Source organism: Cucumis melo, chromosome 10 (genome assembly GCF_025177605.1).
Source record: "Cucumis melo cultivar AY chromosome 10, USDA_Cmelo_AY_1.0, whole genome shotgun sequence".
Taxonomy (NCBI): Eukaryota; Viridiplantae; Streptophyta; class Magnoliopsida; order Cucurbitales; family Cucurbitaceae; genus Cucumis; species Cucumis melo.
The window spans coordinates 28,202,316-28,225,656 of record NC_066866.1 but is presented as its reverse complement, the minus strand read 5'-3'; the positions used below and the strand labels follow the sequence as shown (position 1 = coordinate 28,225,656).

The 23,341-nt window shown below is 34.4% G+C and overlaps 2 protein-coding genes across 16 annotated transcripts; both read left to right on the top strand.

Moving 5' to 3' along the window:
* The first annotated feature begins 31 nt into the window (after positions 1-31).
* LOC103502562 (uncharacterized) lies at positions 32-10,617 on the top strand. 5 transcript variants are annotated; one of them, XM_051090552.1, is made up of 21 exons: positions 32-308; positions 1,505-1,583; positions 2,633-2,727; positions 3,087-3,143; positions 3,245-3,315; positions 3,680-3,779; positions 3,935-4,005; positions 4,325-4,425; positions 4,517-4,620; positions 4,729-4,782; positions 4,945-5,000; positions 5,164-5,202; positions 5,339-5,483; positions 6,041-6,222; positions 6,305-6,372; positions 7,132-7,204; positions 7,273-7,334; positions 7,415-8,342; positions 8,841-9,131; positions 9,229-9,291; positions 9,882-10,617. In XM_051090552.1, the coding sequence occupies exons 5-21, from the start codon at positions 3,251-3,253 to the stop codon at positions 10,150-10,152; spliced, it is 2,673 nt and encodes an 890-aa protein (XP_050946509.1). In that variant the 5' UTR covers positions 32-308; positions 1,505-1,583; positions 2,633-2,727; positions 3,087-3,143; positions 3,245-3,250; the 3' UTR covers positions 10,153-10,617. The 5 variants fall into 5 exon arrangements, with proteins under 5 accessions (XP_050946509.1, XP_050946510.1, XP_050946508.1 ...); XM_051090553.1 differs by lacking the exon at positions 3,087-3,143 and adding an exon at positions 3,017-3,052; XM_051090551.1 differs by having other exon boundaries at positions 2,617-2,727.
* Positions 10,618-14,362: 3,745 nt separating this feature from the next.
* LOC103502561 (uncharacterized) lies at positions 14,363-17,011 on the top strand. 11 transcript variants are annotated; one of them, XM_051090549.1, is made up of 5 exons: positions 14,363-14,589; positions 14,699-14,822; positions 15,538-15,612; positions 16,485-16,600; positions 16,683-17,011. In XM_051090549.1, exons 2-5 carry the CDS (start codon positions 14,806-14,808, stop codon positions 16,781-16,783), a joined length of 309 nt encoding a protein of 102 aa, XP_050946506.1. In that variant the 5' UTR covers positions 14,363-14,589; positions 14,699-14,805; the 3' UTR covers positions 16,784-17,011. The 11 variants fall into 11 exon arrangements, 6 of the variants coding, with proteins under 6 accessions (XP_050946506.1, XP_050946504.1, XP_050946501.1 ...); XR_007823904.1 differs by having other exon boundaries at positions 14,381-14,589; positions 15,527-15,612; positions 16,488-16,600; XR_540608.3 differs by having other exon boundaries at positions 14,384-14,589; positions 15,527-15,612; positions 16,485-16,546.
* The last annotated feature ends 6,330 nt before the right edge of the window (positions 17,012-23,341 follow it).

Below are 23,341 nucleotides of genomic sequence, written 5' to 3'. Positions count from 1 at the left end.
TAGACGTTTTTAACTAAAATTCACAGATAAACGACAAAAGAGAAGTAGAAGTTTTCATTTCGATCAATAAGAATAAGGCTGCCGTCCTAAAGAAAAATGATGATCGTAAGAATTGGTATCCGAAATTTGCATGAATTGATGACGAGATAGTGAGAGAAAAATCGGATTAAATTGCAATTCACTATTTCTATATGAATAAGCAACTGAGAATTTTCCGTTTCCGCCATTGGAGCTCTCATTAAGGCTGTCTCTTCTTCTTCTTCTTCTTCTTCGATTCCACTTCCTTTTTTCCTCATAATCCTTATCATGTATGTCTTCTTTGATTGCCCCTCTTCTCTCAACTTTTCTCGTTTTTTCCGATTCAATGTAATTCGATTCAACTTGTTTGGCTTTTCGTCTTCCTTAATTCCCCTGCTTTAGTTTTCTTTTCCCATTGCTTGATTGAACATGTTTTTTTCTTTTTCTTTTTTTTTTTGTCCTGTACAATGCAATTTGAGGTTGACTTTTTTCTTTTTCATCTTGATCTTTTGATTCAACTGATTTGGGTTTTGATTTTCCTCAATTCCCATGCTTTGTATTACAATGATTCATATCTTTTTTGCTTCAACTTCTGAATTTTTATTGCTCGAAATTATATAGGAATTGGTTTGTTTCTATTGCAAATTATAGAATTCTTGTTTGGGATGAGAAGTATGATATCTCAAACGCTAGGTTATTTTTCTCATAGTATAGTTGGCTTTAATTTGTATTGAGAAAAATTAAGAATTTAGGCCTGGATTGATAACAATTTCGTTTTTCAATTTTCTTGTTTTGAAATTTATGTTGGTTTCCTCCCAATTCGCAGATCTTGTGAATCAGTGTTTTAGAACAGAACAAGTTTGAGAGGGATAAGATCAAGTTTTCTGTGTTGTATTGATTCAGCAGAGTATGCCCTATTTACACACTTGTAACCCATACAAGGAAGAAACTAGCACCCACCATAGGAACAAATTCGTAACAATACAAATATCACCATTAGGTGAAGAATAAAATTAATATACTGCTAACAACCTGTAACAGCAGTAGGTGGTGGACTTGGCACGTTTGTGATGACCTGGTGCAGATGGATCGGACTCCCTAATATTGTGAATTCCTAGTCAAATTCTAATAAAAAAAACTATTTTTCTTTCCAAAACGTGGCATGCTTTTTGGAAAGAAGAGTAGAACATCGACAACAACTATAGAAACTAGTAGTGTTCATAAGCTTAATTTTCCAAAATTAGATAATGATTAGACGCGGCTTTAATTTCCTACTTTGTGGTTACTAACTTCACCATCTCTATCTCTGTATGTGCGAATGTTTTGTGTATGTATGCCAATTGTCATTGTGATGCAGAAAAAATTAAGAATGACGTTTGGATTAGGGGTTATTTCAGTTCTTGATGGTCTCCCATGTCTTTGACTATTGTAGGCTTTATGGATATAACTTCACTTATAACTGTATCATTTTTCCGCATATTGACAGAAATATGTCAGAAGGCAAAAAGTTGGAAAATGGCTTTGTTGAGCAAGATGAGGATATCAATAAATCTCTAACTGAAAAGGTTAAATAGTGCCTTCATTCTTTTTTTATGGTTAAAGATGATCTGATCCATTTTCAATGACATTCGAGATAGCTTTACCTTTTGCATAATATGCTATAAATGGGGATAAGCTCTCTGTATTATGTGTGCATTTGTTCTACTCATATGGATGCTTTTTGAATTTGAGTAATTATTAAAGAGTGGTATGTCAAATATTTTGTGATTAAAATGTAAAATTTAGAGTTTGAGTCCTTTTTTAGCCCAATGAGAGCAAATATTTATTGCAGAGTAAGGATGGTAAGAAGCCAAAGAAGTTACCCTTTAGGAGAGGATACTTTTTAAAGAGGGAATTATTTTCTAGAAGATATATATATTTTTTAAATCAGACTTTATTTGTTTTCTCATTTCCTCAACTGAAGAATCTTAGGGGGTATTCAACCCATTGACTTCATAAGTTGGTGTTAAATAACCCAACTACACTAACTTCAATAGTTCAATCTATTGAAGTTTTCACTTTTATCTCGGAACACATCTTTTCCTCTTTGTCCCTTTTGTATATTTATTAAGAAACTCCATCTTTACAACTTCACACCCATAACATAGACTTCCTAATTCCAACATATCAACTCCAAACTTCATAACTAAACTCAGCACCCCAAACACTCACTTAACATTCTAAATAATTCTCCTGTGTTAAGGCTTCTCACATATTTCAAGGGGGAAATTGTTCTGTTTTGTCTATGGCAGAGTAAACAGAATTAAACTGTTAAATTAATGGCCACTAATTTAAAAAGCATGCCTAGGTGTATCCGTCGGCTTTGCTTGAATTTTACATCTTTTTGTGTTCCTTGTTGTGATTGTGGTCGTCAAAGAATTTGAGAGGCTAATTCCTTCCTTTCAAACCTGGGGAACGATTGCAGTGCTAACAACATGGGAGACTAATCTTTATTTATAGTAAGGGATATATGCATCTAGTAATATTAATTTCTAGAGAATGCCTATTCCTATTGATTATTGTATATATAATAGCCTGAACTTTCCTCAATTTGTATAGACTGGCACTGATCCAGGGCAAACCCCATCACTCACCTGGCAAAGAAAATTAAACAGGGAAGGGCCTTCACTATGGCAGTTCAGGCTGCATCTGAAAGAGATAATTCATCTGGTATTTTTAAATTTAAGATGATTTCTTTTAAAGTCTCTATTGTACCCTCATAATCTTGTGTGTTAATAATATTAACATGTATGTTTGCTAAATTGTTCAGTATTACTTGGTGTCTAAGCAGTTAAAAAAACTTGGTATTCATTATTTTATTTCTTTAATATCAGAATTTGATAGACATATACTTCCATCTAGGATTGGTCTTATTTTATAGATATGATAGTGTGGAAATAAACCGCATGCTTGTCTATTTTATAAAACCAGTGTTTTTACATTTTTCCGGTACTTGAAGCATCCAAAATATGCAGTTTAAGGTTTGAACTATCAGGTATGTCATATTACTCACTCTTCTTCTCTTCCAGGCTCCAGTAGGGTTTAGGCTAATCCGCTATATCCGAGAAGAATCTGTCAAAGGAAGGGTAGTAATTTTATTGTAATATTGCTAGCTCAGATTGATTCTTAGGTTTGTAAGTAAATGTATTTAGAAATTATTGAATAGCTCCTTTTGTCTACGCTTCAGGGGGCTATGATAAATCCTTTTATCAGACGTCGTATAACTGACACTCATGCCGTTCCTCTAGGTGGTCTGGGGTAAGTATTTCTATCTTTATATTTTTCCCTTTACGAATTTAGTACTATATGCACCTTGTAATTTCCTTACTTCATATCAATTTTCATTGTATGAATATCACTCCAAAAAATCATTGAATATCAATTTTTATTGCATTGACAATTGGAAAATAAAACATTAACTTGATGTAGACATGGAAAAAGTGATTGTAAGCATTAAATAACACTCCCAAACTTGCTCTTAGTCTATTTTCATTGTTCAAGAGTGATATGATGATTATTTGAAGTGGTTAATTATGTAAGCTTTTGATCCATTCAGATTGATCTGGGAATTATATGTAACTATTCTTCTTTTTTGTTTTGCTATTTAAATCTAAATGTTTAGATCAGGAAGCATTGGAAGAAGTTACCGAGGTGAATTTCAACGATGGCAACTATTCCCTAGAAAATGTGAAGATAAGCCAATTTTAGCAAATCAATTTTCTGTGAGTTCATATGACCTTCCTTGCTATCTTGAAACACTTCTTAATGTGTATCATACTCATTGTAATTTCATTTACATCCTTGGGACTCATTAGTTATAGAAAAGTTTGAGTCAGTTCAATTATTAATTATAATCTAGTTACGAGTACTTCAATAGGTTTTCGTCTCACGACCGAATGGTGAGAAGTATTCTACTGTACTATGTGCACAGAGCCCTGAAAACCAGAGGTAGTTACTAGACTTTTTATTGACATCTAATACCTCTACATTTGACCATTGTATCTTTTGAAAACTGTAAGATCGTGAGGTCTCCCAATCTAATGTGGAATCCTCAACACGTTCCTTCAAGATAGTGCTTCATAGAGTTCACCATTCTTGAGTCGTTGTACCCAATTTTGGACTGAATGCCTCTTTTGGCTTCATGGGCTGATATCATAAAGATTGTGAGGTCGCCTCATGTTCTCAACGTGAGATCCTCATCATTGTTGAATGGGATAATTAAAAAATAATTGTCTACCTGCTTTCCCATTATCATATGCACCATCAGGGAAGTTGAATCATCAGGCATTGGATCGTGGGATTGGAATTTGAAGGGTCATAGCTCCACATATCATGCTCTGTATCCTCGAGCTTGGACGATATACAATGGTATTCTTTTAATTGTACATTTTATGTTTTGTCAGTTCATCATTGTTTACATAACATCCAGTTCATTTTTCACCCTTTTCCTCCAATGCAGGTGAACCGGATCCAGAACTTAGAATAGTTTGCCGTCAGATTTCACCTGTTATTCCTCATAATTACAAGGAGAGCAGTTACCCTGTCTCAGTTTTTACTTTCACGGTTGATATGAATTTATGTGTCGACATTTATTTTATCCTTCTTTTATGCTATTGTTGGTCTTACGAATTTTAGTTCATCATTGGCCTCTTGATTTATTTTCCTTTTCAGCTGCATAATTCTGGAAAAACAGATGCTGACGTCAATTTGCTTTTCACCTGGGCAGTATGTGTTCATCTCGATTATTGATTTGATTATAATTTCCTTTTCTAATGTTATGCCATTAACTAATTATTCTTCTTCTAGATTATCACTTTGAATTTGTCTGGATTTATCTAGAATCACGAGATTCTTTGGACTTGATTTTTATTTTCTCATGTTATTCAGAATTCAGTTGGAGGGCTTTCTGAGTACTCTGGTAACCATATCAATTCGAGAACAAAGTAAGAAAGTAATACTAGCTAGACCTCATTATTATTCTTTTCTTTATTATCTTAACTATGACTACAAGTGTTGCTTTAATTAAAATCTTTCTCATGCATTTGTAGAGAATTATTATCTAATCATTAATTCAAATCTAACCTACAATATTTATGATTTCTTTAGGAAGAAAGATGGCGTGCATACTGTGCTTCTACATCACAAGCAAGTGCCTTTCTTGGTCATTTATTCCAAATAATGTAAATGGAAAGGAGATTGGGGACAGGGTGTGATTAGTGCAATAATCAATCATATATTATATGTTTTATATTTCTTATTGTCTTCTCTTTTAAATAATCAGGACAGCAAGTGGATATCCCCCTGTGACGTATGCTATTGCCGCACAGGAGGGCAATGGGGTTCATGTCTCAGATTGCCCTTGTTTTGTAATATCTGGCCACTCCCAGGGTATATCAGCCAAGGATATGTGGCTTGAGATCAAAGAGGTATAACTTTTATTAAAATTTGAGCAAATATCCATTTATACCTTAAACTTTAGGGGCTGTATCAATTAAAATCCTGAACTAATAATTGTATCAATTTAAATCTTGAAGAATTTTGTTCGATCAATATCGTGTGAAACATATGATTTTGAGTCAATTAAACTCATCAATGTTCTAATTCATCAATTTAGATTTTTCATTAGGGTTACTTTTGAAAATCTTTCATGCATTGAGTCTGAAATGTGTGAGGTCTTTTTCAAATGTTGCCTTTAAAAAATGGATTATCAGAGTAAATGCATGACGATTTTCAAAGGGAATTCTGACTCAGAGTTTAAACGATCTATTTATGAAAGCGTGGTGTTTAATGGTTACACACAAGTTTTCATGTAAATTGACACACTTACATAAGTTAAGGGTTTGAATTGATATAATTACTGGTTTAAGGTTTAAATCGATACAACCCCTAAAGTTTAAGACTATAAATTGATATTCCCCTTAAAACAATCATTTCTATGATTACTTCCTTTTGGAGCTTTACATGTCTATTATTGTTGTAATAGCATGGATCATTTGATCGGCTTAAATTTGCTGATATGTCAATGCCCTCTGAAGTGGGTTCGTCCATTGGTGCGGCCATTACGGCTTCAATTACAGTTTCATCTGATTCTGTTCGTACCGTGACATTTTCGTTGTCATGGGACTGTCCTGAAGTGAACTTTTGTAGAGGAAAAACTTATCACAGGTCAGTGGCAAAATTGTACAACAAATGATACAACCTGAATCAATCATATTATCTATGTGGTTAAAGATGATTTTCTGTGCAGGCGTTACACAAAATTCTATGGTAACCTTGGTGATGCTGCTGCTGATATTGCACGTGATGCTATACTAGGTAATTTTTAGTTGTATCGTGTAATTAGGTTGTCTAAACCACAATATGTGCGGACAGTTGGACAGTGCGACATTTTTTGGACACGTATAAAACGTTTGTTAGTACAACAAATATATTAGACATGCGTATAATACTTGTTGAGTAGATATATATATAATAATAATAATATATATAATAATAATAATAAATTTTGAGTGTAGAGTACATCAAACTAATTATTTTAATTATATACTGCACCCCTTTTAATATGATAAAAGTGGTATATTTTTAAAAATGTACATTTTAATAAACATGTCATTGTGGTGTGCTTGCCCTCAGATTTTTAGAAAAATGACATGTCGCTGTGTTCTTATCGTGTTGTTTTCACATCTCCTATTCGTATATGTGTTCTTAGATTCAATGTTTCTTGATTGCTTACTGCAACCCTCAAATAGAATAGAAATAATCAAATTATTTAGTTGAGAAATATTTGTTTATGTAGTTAACTTCTGGAACTACAAATTTGTCTTTCTTTCCCTTCAGAAGAAATGTTGCTCTTGATGTTCACTCCTGTTAGAAAATTTCTCCACACATCACTCACCATTAAATTGAATTCTCCTTGAGCACCTACTTTTTCGAACGATTCACACCATTTTAAAGCAACAATGTTATAACTGAGCTTGAACCTATTATTAAAAGGAGCCTTTTCATAACTTTCTTCATGTAATTATTTTCAAAAATACGTTGGCTTAACATCCTGTGTTTCTGTATCCGACTTAGAACATCATCACTGGGAATCTCAAATTGATGCTTGGCAAAGACCTGTTCTTGAAGACAAGAGGTTTCCAAAATGGTAGGCTTAGTTACATCGGTTATTGCTCATTGATACCTTCAGATTTTGAAGTCTCCTGGTTTATGCAGGTATCCCGTTACTCTCTTTAACGAGCTTTATTATCTAAATGCCGGAGGGACAATCTGGACAGGTATATCTAACCTACCATTTTAAGATAACTATTTATGATTTTGATTAAAATTGTATCATATTTTTAAAATGTTTGTATAGATGGTTCTCTTCCAATTCAGAGTTTAGTAAGCATAGGGGAAAGAGGATTTTGCCTTGATCAATGCAGATCTGGTCTGAAGAGTGTGATTTATGAGTCCCACGAAAATGACACTGCTAATGATATTCTTGGGAGGATGACTTCAAGACTTGATGAGTTACGGGATTCAGTCGAGTCAAATTCTGCATTTGGAGTAAATCTGCTTCAAAAGGGAGAGGAAAATGTTGGGCAGTTCCTTTACCTTGAAGGGGTTGAATACACGATGTGGAATACCTATGACGTTCACTTTTACTCCTCTTTTGCAATAATAATGCTATTTCCAAAACTCGAACTCAGCATTCAACGAGATTTTGCAGCAGCAGTGATGATGCATGATCCCAGCAAGATGCAACTTCTTGATAATGGGAAATGGGAAGCAAGAAATGTTCTTGGAGCTGTTCCCCATGACATCGGAGTTAATGATCCATGGTTTGAAGTGAATGGATATAACCTATATAATACGGATAGGTGGAAGGACTTGAATCCAAAATTTGTCCTCCAAATTTATAGGGATGTTGTTGCCACAGGGGATATGAAATTTGCAAAGGCTGTCTGGCCCCCTGTCTATCTTTCCATAGCTTATATGGACCAGTTTGATCGAGATGGTGATGGGATGATTGAGAATGATGGGTTCCCCGATCAGACTTATGATACGTGGTCCGTCACTGGTGTTAGTGCATACAGTGGTGGCTTATGGGTGGCAGCGTTGCAGGCTGCTTCAGCCCTGGCTCGTGTAGTCGATGAAAAGGATGCTGAACACTATTTTTGGTTCAAATTTCAGAAGGCAAAACGTGCGTATGAGAAATTGTGGAATGGTTCTTACTTCAACTATGACAGTAGTGGCGGGAGTTCAAGTTCATCCATTCAAGCTGATCAGTTGGCTGGACAATGGTATATATGTAATAAAATCTTGAAGTTTTTTAATAATAATAAGAAGTTTAGCATGATACCATACAACTCAAAGGAGTTATCTCTTTAGTATACTTCTTTTTCTAATGCATCAGCAGTTAGATTTTTCCTTAGTCTAGACTAGAATCTAGAATTAAATATCAGATGATATAATATTAAATCTACCTTTACCCATCGACTTAAGCTTTTGGGTTAGACGGTAACTTAAAATGGTATTAGAGATGGTTTATGAGATCCTATGTTTAAACTTCTGTATTATTGTTTCCCCCAATTAATATTGATTTCCATTTATTGAGTCCCTAAAAGAATGATGCACAAAACTAACCCAAATTAATATTGTTAAGCTGTAGAGTAGGAACAGCATTTCAACTTTAATCTCATTCAGAAATGCTTCATCTTTCCTCCCATTTTCAACATTGTATGAATGTGAGACTAGATAATTTATGGACTTCTAATAGCAGCATAATATTTGTCTCTAAGGTATGCGAGAGCTTCAGGTCTTCTTCCCATTGTAGATGAAGACAAGGCCAAAAGTGCACTGGCGAAGGTATACAATTACAATGTCATGAAGGTGAAGGATGGGAAGCGAGGTGCAGTAAACGGGATGCTTCCAGATGGTACGGTAGACTTTTCATCAATGCAGTCAAGAGAAATATGGTCAGGAGTGACATACGCAGTTGCTGCTTCAATGATCCATGAAAATATGACCGACATGGCATTTCGAACAGCACAAGGCATCCATGAAGCTGCATGGTCAGAAGATGGCCTGGGGTAAGATCATACATATGTATACATTAACATACATACATATACACATACATTTATATACTTATTTCAATTTGTTTCTTTTTGCACTTCCACTATGTAGACTGTTTTCAATCAAATCTCAGATGATTTCCTATGACAAGAAGCTTGATGGTCTGGACGTCAGGTTGCATACTGAAGATTTCTTTTCCAGAAAACATATAGAATAGGCCGCCTATTAACCAAGTTGTTTCTTAGTTTCACGAAATGGTTTCTATTTTTCTTTTAAAAAGGATGCCGAGCTTTTCATTAAGAAACTGAAAAGTCACGACTAATGCTATGAAATACAAAGTAAACAAAATATAATCAAATAAGTCATCAAAAGTACAAAATAAGGGAAATCCACTAAAGAAAAACAATAAAATTAACTATTCCAGCTCCTGTTTAAATCCTATATGGAATATCCCTTAAAGCTTTCAGATAATGAACACCATGATGAAATGGGCTGAACAAAACACTCCAGACATGAACGTGACGGTTCCTAAAATATATGTTGATTTCTTCCATTCCAAAGCTCATGTAAAAGACCAATTAACCATATCAATCGGCAATAAATAAGTTGTTACACTCAATAGAGGGCTGCACAATATCTGAAGAACTTACAAAATGGTTTTTATTTGAACCATCCATATTCTCTTTAGCGCCTGGGTGTGTAAGTATACGTGTCTTTCACTCAGAAATTGACTCATATTTATAAATTTTTTTTGTTGTGATCAGATACAACTTTCAGACACCAGAAGCTTGGACAACCACGGATCGGTACAGATCATTGTGTTACATGCGACCTCTAGCGATTTGGGCGATGCAATGGGCATTTTCAGAAAAAGTATCTGTCATCGAGGAGTTGAAAGAACTCGATAGCGATGCCATATTAAGACACCATGCTAAGTTTTCAAAAGTTGCCCGCCTTTTGAAGTTGCCTGAAGATGGGACATCTTCAAGTGTTCTACAAACCGTCTATGATTACACCCTTAAGAGGTTTTTCTAGATTCTTTCAATCTTCTATAGGTTCAAATATATTATAATAAAGTATAATGATTGTTTGTACCTATCTTCATTCTGTTGAGCTTAATTATAAGATGAGGGAATCTAAATCTCCAGAAGAAGTTGTTTATCTTCTGTTAGGCCACCGATTATATTTCGGTATAGTATTAGGAAGGATAATAAGGGGAAAGTGCATGTTTGTGGGAGTTTAGTGGTGAAGTCTGGTATGGGTCCCACAGTAAGTTAAGCTTTGGGAGGGAAGGTTTATACAGAAAGGGGTAGAGTTGGTCGGGGATATGTTTATTTTGGTTGCTAGGTTTCTCTGGAGAGAGAGAGTGGGAGGAGGTAGTAGAAAGTTGTTGCTGTTCTTATTTCTTGTTTTCGTGTTCTGTTTGTGTTTGGTTGAATTCTTGTAACAGCCATTGGCTATCTGTTGATTCAATAAAGTCTTTGAATTGGAGTTCTATCATCTTCCTATCTTAAACTTTTCGATTTTGATTAAGGATTATCTTTTATTATATATATATATATATATATATTATATGTGCCAAAAAGACAGTAACATCTGGCTGTATGAATGTACGAATAGGCTGATGGCATCTGTGGAATAAAGTTTTTCTTTTTGGGCATGATGCCTGAGGAAGATCCTATAATGCTAGTTTTGGTGTTTTGGTGTCTATTTGTCGATTTTAGTTTGGCTGTTTGGGAAGATGCCTAAAAGACCTACGGCTTCTTAATGACAAGACCAAAAATGATAATTTTTCTATACAATGACCATTAGCATGAACAGAAAGAGTTCATATTTTATAAAATTGGATTACATTTTCGAGCAATACTTTTGGGTGTGTTTCCTGAGCCGCACTCGAAGTCTTGTAGTCCACCTAAAGCACTTTTAGATAAAGCTAAAGAATATTTAAAAAATGAAGAAAGTAGAGTTTGACATATGACAGAATTGTGGTTGGACAGCTGAGTAACTCAGCTGCAAAATATGGCCTAAAAAAGAAATGTCTTCGCATCCAGTCCCTTGAGACCGAGCCATGGAGATCCACCCACTACCGAAAAAATATCAAAGCCTACAATTTGGAGCACATATTATTCCCCTTCATTATTTCTGACTCATCTTAGGACCCTAACGTAGATGTTGAAAAGGAAAATATATAACTATCCTATAGCTACTACTTCTATCTAAACTATAGAGCGTGTTAGGCATAGTCCCATCCAAACTTAAGTATTAGAGTGTGTTGGACATGGTCCTATATTGAAGGAAGTTCTGAGCCTCTTGGTTAGAATCTCCCATAAATAATCATCGTCTCGTTTTTTTTATCAATCTCATGTAGTTCGTTTCGCCTTTTCTTTCCTTTTTTTTTCTCTTTTTGTTTTCACCACTTATTGTTGAATAGAGTTTTTTTTTTAACACTAAATTGGTCCAAAAGTTCAATATATATTGTGTGTATCTAGAGTTATGTTTAAGAGTGATACTAGAGTAGTGATTTTAGAAAAAGAAATATATAGGTGCAATTGATTTTTAAACTACATATTGATTTGGGTACAAGTGATTTTAAGACTTTAGTGTTTTTTATTCAATTTTTAGGCTATTTGATGTAGAAGTTGACAGTTTGTTGTTATACCTTCAATATAATTCCATTTATGAGCGTTTGAAGAAATTTTGTAGCATAGGTTTTGTGCAAGTCTATGTTAGGGACAAATTTGCGATGGGTAACAGTTTTTAGATTAATGATGAAGGTTATGGTAACATTTTTTAAAAATTGCAGTGTAGCAAAATTCTTCCATCTTAATAATAGACTTCTATTAATGATATAGTTCATCACTAGTAGATTCATTGAGTTACATTTAACTTTTGTTGTATTTGTAAGTTGTCTTTTATTATACTACATAAGTATGGTTGTTTCCCTTTATAGCAAAATGGGCCAAATTAATCACAAATAAAGCACAAATTTGCTCTAGCCCATGTAAAGAGTCCGAAAAACATATTCTCCACTAGTGTTTGTCAATGGAAATGATAGTAGACCATCGACTATCACTTACCACTATTAAGATAATAATGAGATAATAATAATTCTTAAATAGCAGTCAACATCAAATAAGAATAAAATTGGATCAATATTATTATTAACGATGAATATCAAACAACAATTATAATTATTAATTAGGAAAGTTGTGATGGATGAGAAGAGTAAGATTTTTTTTTTTTAAAAAAAAAACGTCCCACTTGCAACATCAGAAAAGGGAAATTGTTTTTTATTTAAAATATATAAATTTTGTTACCAAATGTGTTTTAAAATAATCATTGGGCCGGTGGTTTGTTTTCAAAGTCATTACTATGGTGACCGTTCCCATCTTATGTCTATGAGTCTCAATCCCCACAACTTTTTTTCTTTTTGCAACTTAATTTATTGTTTTTTAAATCCACTTCTGTTTTTTTTTTTTTTTTTTTTAACTAAATTCTCTTTTAGTTTTAGTATATAACTTATAGAATTTTTTAGTTTATACTCTAAGAACAATTTTTTTAACCGTTTAAAATTTTAAATATTGCTTATGATGGGATGTTTTATTAAAATAATATTGTTCTAAAATGATAAATTTACATAAATATAATAAAACTAAAAAATATTTACTGTCCACGTAACAAAAGATAAAAGCTCATGAAGTTAGTAAAATATTTTTATAATTTTCAGATTTGTCCTTGAATATTACGCACGATTCGTAACTTCTCTTTCTTCTTTTTACTTCTTTGTGATTTCTTCCCTTCTAGATATTTTCATCTTCTCTTCTAGATTTTCTTTCATCTATTTTTAAACGAATTATTCTTCTGTTTAAATCTCCTATTTCTTCTTCATCAGTTTCGACATGATTCTTTGAAGTTATTTCACTATTGTTTCAATATTCTTATTCATCTTCCTCATATTCAAAAATATCAAAATCGTTTAAATTCTCAACACGATAGTTTATCATTATTAACACGATGGTTTACCATGGTTAACAATATCATTTAAATTTGAAGTCTTTTTTTCTATCATTTAAAACAAAGTATACGATCTTGTCACTACTACAACAACATCAAGTATTGACAATTTTAAAGAAAAAAACGTCAAGTATAGTTTTTAAAAAGTGGAGTATTCACGAAATTTTTTGAATTATTTTTCGTTAGCTTTTATTTGACTTTTTTTTTTTACATCAAGTATATGAAGAAATTTGATGGTTTTTTTTTTTTGCATCAAGTATAGTGAACAATATTTACTTGACACGAAAAAAGCATCAAGTATAACTTTGAAAAAACAAAGTTTTCAAAGAATTTTTCGAACTATTTTACGTTATTTTTTACTTGCGTTTTTTTTTCGCATCAAGTATAATAGAGATTTTACTTGACGGTATTTTCGCGTCAAGTATAGTGGAAATTTTATTTGACGTTTTTTAAGCATCAAGTAGAGTTAATATTTATTTGACGCGAAAAAAAACGTTAAAGTATTGTTAACATTTTTATTTGACACTTTGAAAATGTCAAGTATTAATATCTAAAAATAAAAAAGTATAAAAATACTTTTTATTTCCCTCCTTTCATTAAATAAATTTATTAAAATAAAGTAGCCATTTCATCTCCCCATTCCTCTCCACAAAAAACCCTAAATCCTCTCCATCTCCACGTTTTGACCGATAATCTTCTCCATCTCCACGTTTTGGCCCATTTTCCATCTCTATGAAAATACTAACCTAAAAGCATGATTGTCTGACGGTGACCCACGATAGCCACGAACGATGACGACTGATGGTTACCCACTGACGCGAACAAATCAGCTATACTCGGTGACTCCATGTGCGTTTGACGATGACCTACTCCGACGAGGCTCGTGAATAGTGGTCATGGTTTCACCAGCGGATTTAGTATAGGCCTAAGGGGCTTAAACCCCGCTCAATTTTATTGTCTTTATATAATATAATATAAAAAAATTTATTTATTTTTAAATATTTATAGTTAACTTAGTAGCTATTTTGACTGTCATCTCTCCTTCCAAATTTTTCTACTAACCAAATTTGAGTTATATCTTCCTAAGATAAATATTAAATGCTTCATTGTGGGTAGAAGGGTCTAACTTTTAAGGTAAAATTAAAAGTTATTAAAATTTGGAGGAGAAGGAAGAGATATATTACCAAATTTGATTCCAACGTGCTATTGTAATCATATTTTGAGTTTTTGAATTTATATTTCTTGTAGCTTTAAATAGGGATGATTAGAGAGTTTTTCTTTATTTAATTCCTTCTCGTATTCTCTCTGTCCTCTTTTTTAAAATTGGTTTCCCTCCAGTCGCGTGTCATCTGCTAAAAACCCTTTCCCTCCAAACAGTCCTCCACCCACCGCTCTCAAAATCTTCCTCCTGTCGCCGCCGTTGAAACGCCCTACGAAATCTTCCTCCACCGCATGTTGGTAATGACAACGTCGGAACGCTATCTCTCTCTCTCTCTCTCTCTCTCTCTCTCTCTCTCACATTTCTCACTTACCTTTTTCTTTCATGTACTCTACTCTCGAGCAATAGCAAGCGCACGAACTGCTGGCAGAATATCAAACATTTTGTCCAATCCATCACCGGACTCCCCCTCCGATGTCCCCAACGTTGTGGTTCAGGTCATTGATCTCAAGGCGATGGGAAATCGCTATATGTGAGTTTTCGTTCACTAATAACTCTGATTAGTCCTCTACTTTTTGTATATTTATGCTTGCAATGTGTGAGATTCACTTCTGGTTTTGACCTAAGTTTGATGAAGTTCTTATTTTGATGATTCGAAGTTGAAAGTATGGTTTAGATCTTAGTGATTGTGTTGTTTGTTATATATGTTGTTTATGGTTTTTGATTTCGCATCTTAGGGTATGTGAGTTTTCTTTTGCTCAGAACTCCGATTTATGCTTTGTTGTCATGTATGTTTGCTCATACTGTGACACTTTTGCTTTTGACCTAAGTTTGGTGAAGTTATTATTTAGATGACTGAAAGTTGAAAGTATTGTTTAAATCTTAGTGATTATGTTATTCGTAATATAGGGTGTTTATGGCATTGAATTTTCAGCCTAGGTCATGTGAGTTTCCTTTCACTAAGAACTCTGATTAGTACTCTGTTGTTTGAATTCGCTCGGACTGTTTGAGGTTCGCCTTTGGCTTTCACCTAAGTTTGGTGAAGTTCTTATTTAGATGTTGAAGGTTGAAACTATGGTTTAGATCTTAGTGATTGTGTTGTTTGTGATATAGGGTGCTTATGGTTTTGAATTTGCAACCTAGCGCGTGTACTGACTGGCCTGCCCAATGATTTTGCCGAAATACTTCAAAATTACTTTACTTTCATGTGTTTGTTGTTAATTAATTTCTTATTAGGTATGCAATAGGGCTACACTTGTGACCATGAGGCTTGGAGCAGATGTTCTTGTGTTTTTCCATTGCAATGGAAGTGATCAAAGAGGGTAAGTTCTTTATATTTGAAGGCTTATGATGAAATGGCTGTTCATTTTATATTTTCAGTGCATTTTATTTATTTTTATTTTTATTTTTTGCTTAGGAGTTAGTAGGAAAGTATTGTTCTTATCGATATAACATAATATTTAGATGGGGCGGTTAGAATTTGATTTGTTTGTTTTGTTCAACTTATGTGATTAATTTGTAGTTTTAATCAATTTCTAGTCTTCATTATGGCAACAATCTCATGTGTTGCTCGATTTCAAGTTCTTTTTCTTCACATTGTATATCTTTGAATTTCTCTGTTTTTTTTTTTACATTTCTTTGATTCGGATTTATTTTCATTTGTTTTCTTCATTTAGCACCGCATAGGCATTGAAGTGCTTAGCATTCATAATTTATCACTCATCTCGATTGTTGCTGCCTTTCCGAATATGTACTTACGGTATATCTTTGAATTCTAATTGTTAAATGGTTACCTCCTTCACTTTTAGCTATAAATAAAAGAGCCAGTCTAGAAGCACTGGTCACCATTCATTAGCAAAAACTTCTGGTCATAATTCATCTGTAAAAAGTGTTTTGATGCTGGGTTAGAAATATCTGAATGCTTGTATTAGTGAGAAATGCCCATGGCTATTGCTTTTCTTTTACCTTTTGTAGACTCAAAATGTTTTAAGATCTTATTGCATACCCCGTATAGATGTAATTAGCTATAGAGACTAACAGAAAAGCAACAACCAGATATGCTGATCTCAAACATCTATGATCATTTTGTTTATTTTACTCGAATCTGCTTGTCTTTTGAATCTTTTAGTGGCGATATCATTGAGAATGAATATTTTCTACTATGCACTACTATAGAATCTGGTTTTGTGTTTAGTAGCTTTTGGATTCTCCATTGCTGCCGAGAGATGATGAGTGCGGTAATGAGGGTTCCTTACGGTACAACACTTACATTTTCAATGTGCAATCCTTTCATAGTATCATTTTATACGTGTATGTGTTGAGATGATCTGACTACAAACTTTTAAATATATTATTTTCCTTTTTTGCTAAAGCTTGCTAAATTCTATTGTAGGTTGTTGCTTCAAGAAGTATTTGGTGAAACTTACTATGAGGCTTCATGAAGTATGCAACACTCGAAAAGACGTAATTATTGAGGGTCAGAACATAATTTAATGTTTTAGTCTTATAGTTAGTAATTTTATTTTTCTTTGTAAATTAAGACTAGTTTGTGGAGAGACATGAATAGCCATACTACTCTTTGTTGGCGTGAATTAGTTAATTGTTGTGTTTATTGAAAGTTGAGTTGTCGCGTATACAAATATTGTAAATTCTTTATATTATTGTAAATTATGTACATATGACTTATTGTTGAAGAATGAAATTATTGTTGGTGTTGGAAAATTTATTTTGTTGATGAATCTATCTTTATTGGAATGAATGTAATACATGAAATGGTAAATGATAAATGTAAAAAGAGTTAAGTATACTATTTTACTTGACTTATAAAAAGAATCAAGTATACTTTACTTGACATGTAACTAGAGACAAACATACTATCTTGCTTGACATGTAAATAGAGTCAAATATACTATCTTACTTTTTACTGTCTTACTTGACACGTAAAAAACGTTATATTATCTTAATTACTTGACATGTAAAAAGCGTCAAGTATGATATCTCAGTTGACACAAAAATTACATCAAGAAATATAATATTTGACATTTTTTAGTGTTAAGTAATATTACTATATTTGACAGTCGATTACTTGACGTTTTTTAAAATGTCAAGTATAGGTTTTCTTGATATGGTATCAACATCAAATAAAAATGATCGCCTACTATAGTCAACACGATCGTTTTTCAAGGTTAACATGGTCGTTGACATGGTCAACATGATCACTAGATTTGAAATTTTAACGATCATTTACTATATTCATATTTATTTAAATCATATTTAAACACAAAGCTTAAAGTTTATATCTACCGACTTATATCTTATATATTTGTCGATTTGTCGATTTGTCTCTCTTTTCTTAGTTCGAACAATTCGAGTTACTTCAACATTCTTGTTCTTAGTTGAATCCATATGAGCTAGTAGGGGAACCCAATGTATCTATAGATTATGGGCTCCAACGATTCAAGATTAACTGGCTAAACTCTTTTAGACCAAACTTAATCAACATTCGTTAACTAAAGAGTCATTCCACTAAAGACTCTTAGTTGCACTCCGCTCACTATAGATATATTTCTGTCCACTTGATATAACCATGATGAGTAAGTTTATCCTTCACAGGTTGTTCGTAATATTGGCTAGGTCAAAATACCGTTTTATCCCCGAGATTACATCTTGCTCCTTACGACCCACTGATCCACTATTGAACAATTGGTTTAAGGTCAAACTTATAAACCTGAATCCTTCTCGGGCCAATGAGAAGGTGGGGCCCCTTATTTAAGACTTGGATCCAGTCCTTAAGGGAACAACCTATCTACTATCCCAGAATTGGGTAAGAGTGAATTCCGTCTTGCACCCTTATGTCCCTAGCTATCCACTCGGTCTTATCCCTGAAATGGGAGGCTTATTGGGCCAACGATGATGAGCTGCCCTCACCTATGCAGATCTAAGGATACTACCGAATGAACAGAAGTTCATAGTTAGTTTTGGATTAAGATCAAATTACCTAGGTCATCATAATTGAAATAGTCAGTTTATAGTTTACGGTGTTATAACTAAAAGTGACTATTTCGTGGTTTCAGTCTTATGCAAACTATTTACATAGGATGCCCCCACTCCCATGTCTCTACATGAACGATTCAGGATTACATCGTTTGTACTAAGTACGGAGCGGGCTGCATCCATAGTGTTTTTCTAGAATAAGACACCCAACCTTATTCATACACTATAGACTATTTTGGCTATTAACTCGAACTTAATCCAGGTTTATATCTCTATATAAAGTTCAAGTATATCGACAAACTCAGTAAAATAGCCTTGGGACCTTAATTTATTGGTTTTAAGATTATAGCATTCAATAATAAATTTTATTGAATCAAATAACAAAGTACGAGTTTTAGGACACAAATCCCAACAATAGCTTAGCAATCAAATCAGAGCATCGGCCAATCAAGCAAGCCCAATGATGATTTCGACCTGAACTCATTTCTCAAATGGAGGAAGAGGTAAATAAGCTCATTGAGGTTGGATTTATTCATGAAATCAAGTACCAAATGTGGATAGCTAATATTTTTCTGTAAGGAAGAAGAATGACTTACATCAGAAGGTTCATATCTAATCTTGCGGGTCGATGTCAACCATTCTAGAGATTGATGAGGAAGCATACAGTTTTTGATTGGGATCAGTTATGCCTAAATGCATTTGATAACATAGAAAAGTATTTGCTCAACCCTTCGGTCTTGAGTGCGCCTGTAGCTGGAAAACCATTGCTATTGTATATCGCAGCTCAAGAAGCTTCACTCGTGACATAACTTGCACAAGAAAATGATAAGGATAAGGAATGTGCACTCTACTATCTAAGTAGAACTCTGACGGGAGCTGAATTAAAATATTCTCTAATTGAAAAAAATGTGTCTCGCCCTCTTCTTTGCAATAGATAAACTGAGACATTATATACAAGCCTTCACTATACATTTGGTGGAAAAAGTTGACATTGTCAAATATATCTTATCAAGGCCAATCATCTTGGGACGCCTCGCTAAATGGGAAATTATACTCCAAAAATATGATATTGTATATATCCCCCAAAAAGCAGTAAAGGGCCAAGCATTGGCAGATTTCCTGGCTGATCATCTGAATCCATCAAACTGGGAATTATGTGATGACTTACCTGATGAGGAAGTATTGTTTGTTGAAAGCATGAAGCCTTGGACCATGTTCTTTGATGGTGCAGCACGAAGAGGTAGAGCTGGGTACAACATTGTCTTTATCTCTCTTGAAAAACATATGTTACCATATAGCTTCACAGTAGGGGAGTTGTGTTCAAATAATGTTGCTGAGTACCAAGCCCTAATCATTGGCCTGCAAATGGCTTCAGAGTTTAGGATAAAGTACATAGAAATATTTGGCGATTCGAAGTTAATCATAAATCAGCTCTCCTATCAGTACGAGGTAAAGCATCAAAACTTAAAGCCTATTTTGTTTATGCTAGAATATTGATGGACATATTCGATGACATAATATTGAAGCATATGCCGAGATCAGAAAATAAGAAAGCTAATCCCCTTGCAAACTTGGCCACTGCTTTAACAGTTTCAGAAGACGTACCAATAAACATTTCCCTTTGCCAAAAGTGGATCATGCCTTCGATTGAAAGTCAATACGAAGAAACTGATGTGATATTTGTGCATGCAATTAATGAAGAAGACTAACATCAACACATTATAGACTATTTGGAGCATCGCAAACTTCCTACCGATCTTTGACATCGAGCTGAGATACGAAGAAGAGCTATACAATTTATTTATTACAATGACACACTTTATCAACATTCATATGAAGGTCTTTTTCTGCGATGCCTAGGAAAAAAGGAATCGACAAAGGCCTTAAAAGAAGCACATTTAGGTATCTGTGGTGCTCACTAGTTTGGTCCAAAGCTCCACATCAGTTGAAAAGAATGGGTTACTATTGGTTCACCATGATCCACGACCCGATGCATTTCGTAAAGTATTGTGAAGCTTGTCAATTCCATGCAAATTTTATTCATCAGCCACTAGAGCCTCTTCATCCAACAATAGTGTCATGGTCTTTTGAAGCCTGGGGACTCGACTTGGTTGGACCTATCGCGCCTAAGTCATTGGCTGACCATGCTTACATCCTTGTAGAAACTGATTATTTTTCTAAATGGGGTAAAGTTGTACCATTAAGAGAAGCAAAGAAGGAAAACATTGTAAATTTTGTTTGAACACACATCATTTATAGATATGGTATTCCTTATCGCATCGTGACTGATAATAGAAGACAATTTTGCTAACACTCTGACGGACAAGCTGTGTAAGAAGTTCAACTTCAAACAATACAAGTCTTCTATGTACAATGCAACAACAAATGGATTGGTAGAAGCATTCAACAAAACTCTGTGCAATCTTCTAAAAAAGGTGGTCTCCAAGACAAAAAGAGATCGGCAAGAAAAGATTGGGTAAGCATTGTGGACCTACCGAACTACCCATCATACTCCTACAGGTGTTACACTTTATTCTTTGGTTTATGGCGTTGAAGCAGTACTTCTACTAGAAAGAGAAATTTCATCCTTAAGAATGACAATTCAAGAAGGTAACTACTGAAGACAATGCTAAATTACACCTTCAAGAGTTAGAAGAACTTGATGAAAAGAGACTAGAAGCTTAACAAACACTAGAATGTTATCAAGAACGAATGTCTAAGGCTTTTGACAAACATGTAAAGCCCTGATCATTTTAAGTTGGTGATAGTAGGGGTCCTTTCAAGGGTGTTGACTTCATCCTGAGCTTGGCAAGTCCTAGTTCTTGTCGCTTTATGGCTTCTATTTTCTCACAAGATAAGATCGACAGTTGTTCAGGCATTTATGCTCTGAAGTCTCCTCTCCAGTTCCTTCTTTTCTAAAGATAACTGTGCGACTCTCTCCTGAATGACTTTGACATCCCCTCGTAGTTGGTCCATCAAAGTTAAGGCTTCTTTGATGGTAGATGTCTTCTCATCTAATTGGAGAGCTTTATCTGTTGACAACAACTATGCAGAATATGAAGATTGTACATCGTTGAAATTGTCTATCATCTTAAGGTAACTATTCAGATACTCTTCAAGAGGAGTAAAGTCGTCTGCATGGATCTTCGCAATCCCCGAGAGAACCATTGCTATTTTTGGCCTAAGTCTTAGGATATATTCAAAAGGAGTCCCATATGATCTTATCTTGAATATCGTACCACATACATAAGGTTGTTTTCTCGAAGAAGTTTAAAACCAACTTTTTACCAACCCATTGAGAAGGCTTAGGGTTTCTTATCGTTTGTCTCTTAAAAGTCTAAAGTCGATTGAGAAATCTTAAGAGAAGCATGTGTCGATCTGACCTTATGTAAAGGCGCTTTAGGACAGACATCTCCTTTGGATGGAGGACTTTCAATGTCTTTTCCTCCCAGTTAATCTCCTTGAGAAGAGTAGATGGATGTAAGAACCGTTCAATTGGTTTAGAAATGGGAGTCTTCGAGGTACCAACTTCCTTAATGACCGAATCAACTGTATGAGGCTCCATCAAAGATTCATCGCTGCCTAACTTTATAAGTCCTTCAAGATGATCGTTCAAAGGTGACTATAGAAGTAAAAAATTAATAAATCACTCATGAAGAAGATGAACAAAAAAAAAAAAAAAAAGTTAAGAAAGGAAAATGTGCAAACCAGTGGTGGAACATTAGGGACTCCTATAACACTTGAACCCCTTCTACTCGGATCATCACCTGATACCTTCGCTTTCTTCAAAGGTCTCTTTCAATGATGATCACTTTTACTGGTATCGCTCTCATCTTCATGCTCCTTCATCTCCCCTTTGACAGTAAGAGCCATTGCCTCAACCAAACGAATTTGTTTACAACCCAGGGTACTCATTCGGTTCTTGGGTAGTTTGGGTTGTGAAGGGGAAGGAATGACACTGATCACCAAATGGTGTATGTTATCATCAAAATAGGTATGGTGCCTTGTGGCCCACCAATTTTTAAATTGTTTCGTCACATGCTTGCAAGGCTCCGACGAATGGACGGGTAAGTATAACTCAGATAAAGTGTTGCACCTCGTACATATCCTCCAATGATGCAATATATTATCTAGTGTTATCACATGCGACATGCTCCTTGTATCATTAGGGAAATCTTGGTGAAAGCCAAATTGTCGTCCAAATCGAGACGGACTGTATGATGTTATGATCAAGGTATTCCCACAGCGGGATGATAAGTAGCAGAATGCATGCTCACAAAATAAGAAGTCTACAGAAACGATCAATCATGGGTATCAGCCACACGTTCATGTTTATTCCTGTTCTGAAGGCTGGTGTGCCACTAAATTCTTGAACCATTATGGATTAGTTATTGCACCTCATATTCTTCAAAATAAATAGACCCGCCTTCACCGAAAAAGTTAACCAGCCATAGATGTAATACGTAGGAAAGTGAAAGTTTATGTGTCCTATCGAATTGGATGCTTTGGTTATCAAACCTAGCCAATGATATATGTTCACCAAAATTGGAATTGAAAGACTATAGGTAGCTCTAGCGACCATTAAGCTTGCAATCTTAAATATTCCAGGGCGAAGAAATGATCATTTCTGCGGAAATACGAAGAGGCACAACCAACAAGATAAGAAAGCAGCTAAATATGTTTCATCCTTCAAATCATCCCTGATTCCAAGTTCTACATATAACATGTTCTCCCTAAAGAACCATTCTCGAGCCTGGATCTTCGAACTATTAGAATTTTGAGTAGATTTTGAGCGCGACGCCTTCTTTTGCTTCTGTGTGGTTGGCTTATCATAGCTTCTAGACTCAAGGTACCAGAACGAAAACCAGGAGCTAATAGTCACTTGGGAGTCATTCTTAGATGATGTCGTACGATCATTCCTCTACGTACAAACTATTGAATAATATGCCAGAAAAAGATATTGACAAGTCATCGGAAGGCACTTTGTCTATCTCGCGAGGATGTTAATTCTTTAAAGGAAGGGATACTTTCCTCATAGAAATCCCTCTCAATTGGAAA

Coding starts and splice junctions, on each gene's coding strand:
- LOC103502562 (XM_051090551.1), top strand. CDS start 1,509: ATGTCAGAAGGCAAAAAGTTGGAAAATGGCTTTGTTGAGCAAGATGAG. Junction 3,144..3,244: donor AAGAATCTGTCAAAGGAAGG/GTAGTAATTTTA, acceptor TCTACGCTTCAG/GGGGCTATGATAAATCCTTT. Junction 4,426..4,516: donor AGCTTGGACGATATACAATG/GTATTCTTTTAA, acceptor CCTCCAATGCAG/GTGAACCGGATCCAGAACTT.
- LOC103502561 (XM_051090543.1), top strand. CDS start 14,584: ATGTTGGTAATGACAACGTCGGAACGCTATCTCTCTCTCTCTCTCTCT. Junction 14,823..15,537: donor GCGATGGGAAATCGCTATAT/GTGAGTTTTCGT, acceptor GGTATGCAATAG/GGCTACACTTGTGACCATGA. Junction 16,601..16,682: donor CATAGTATCATTTTATACGT/GTATGTGTTGAG, acceptor ATTCTATTGTAG/GTTGTTGCTTCAAGAAGTAT.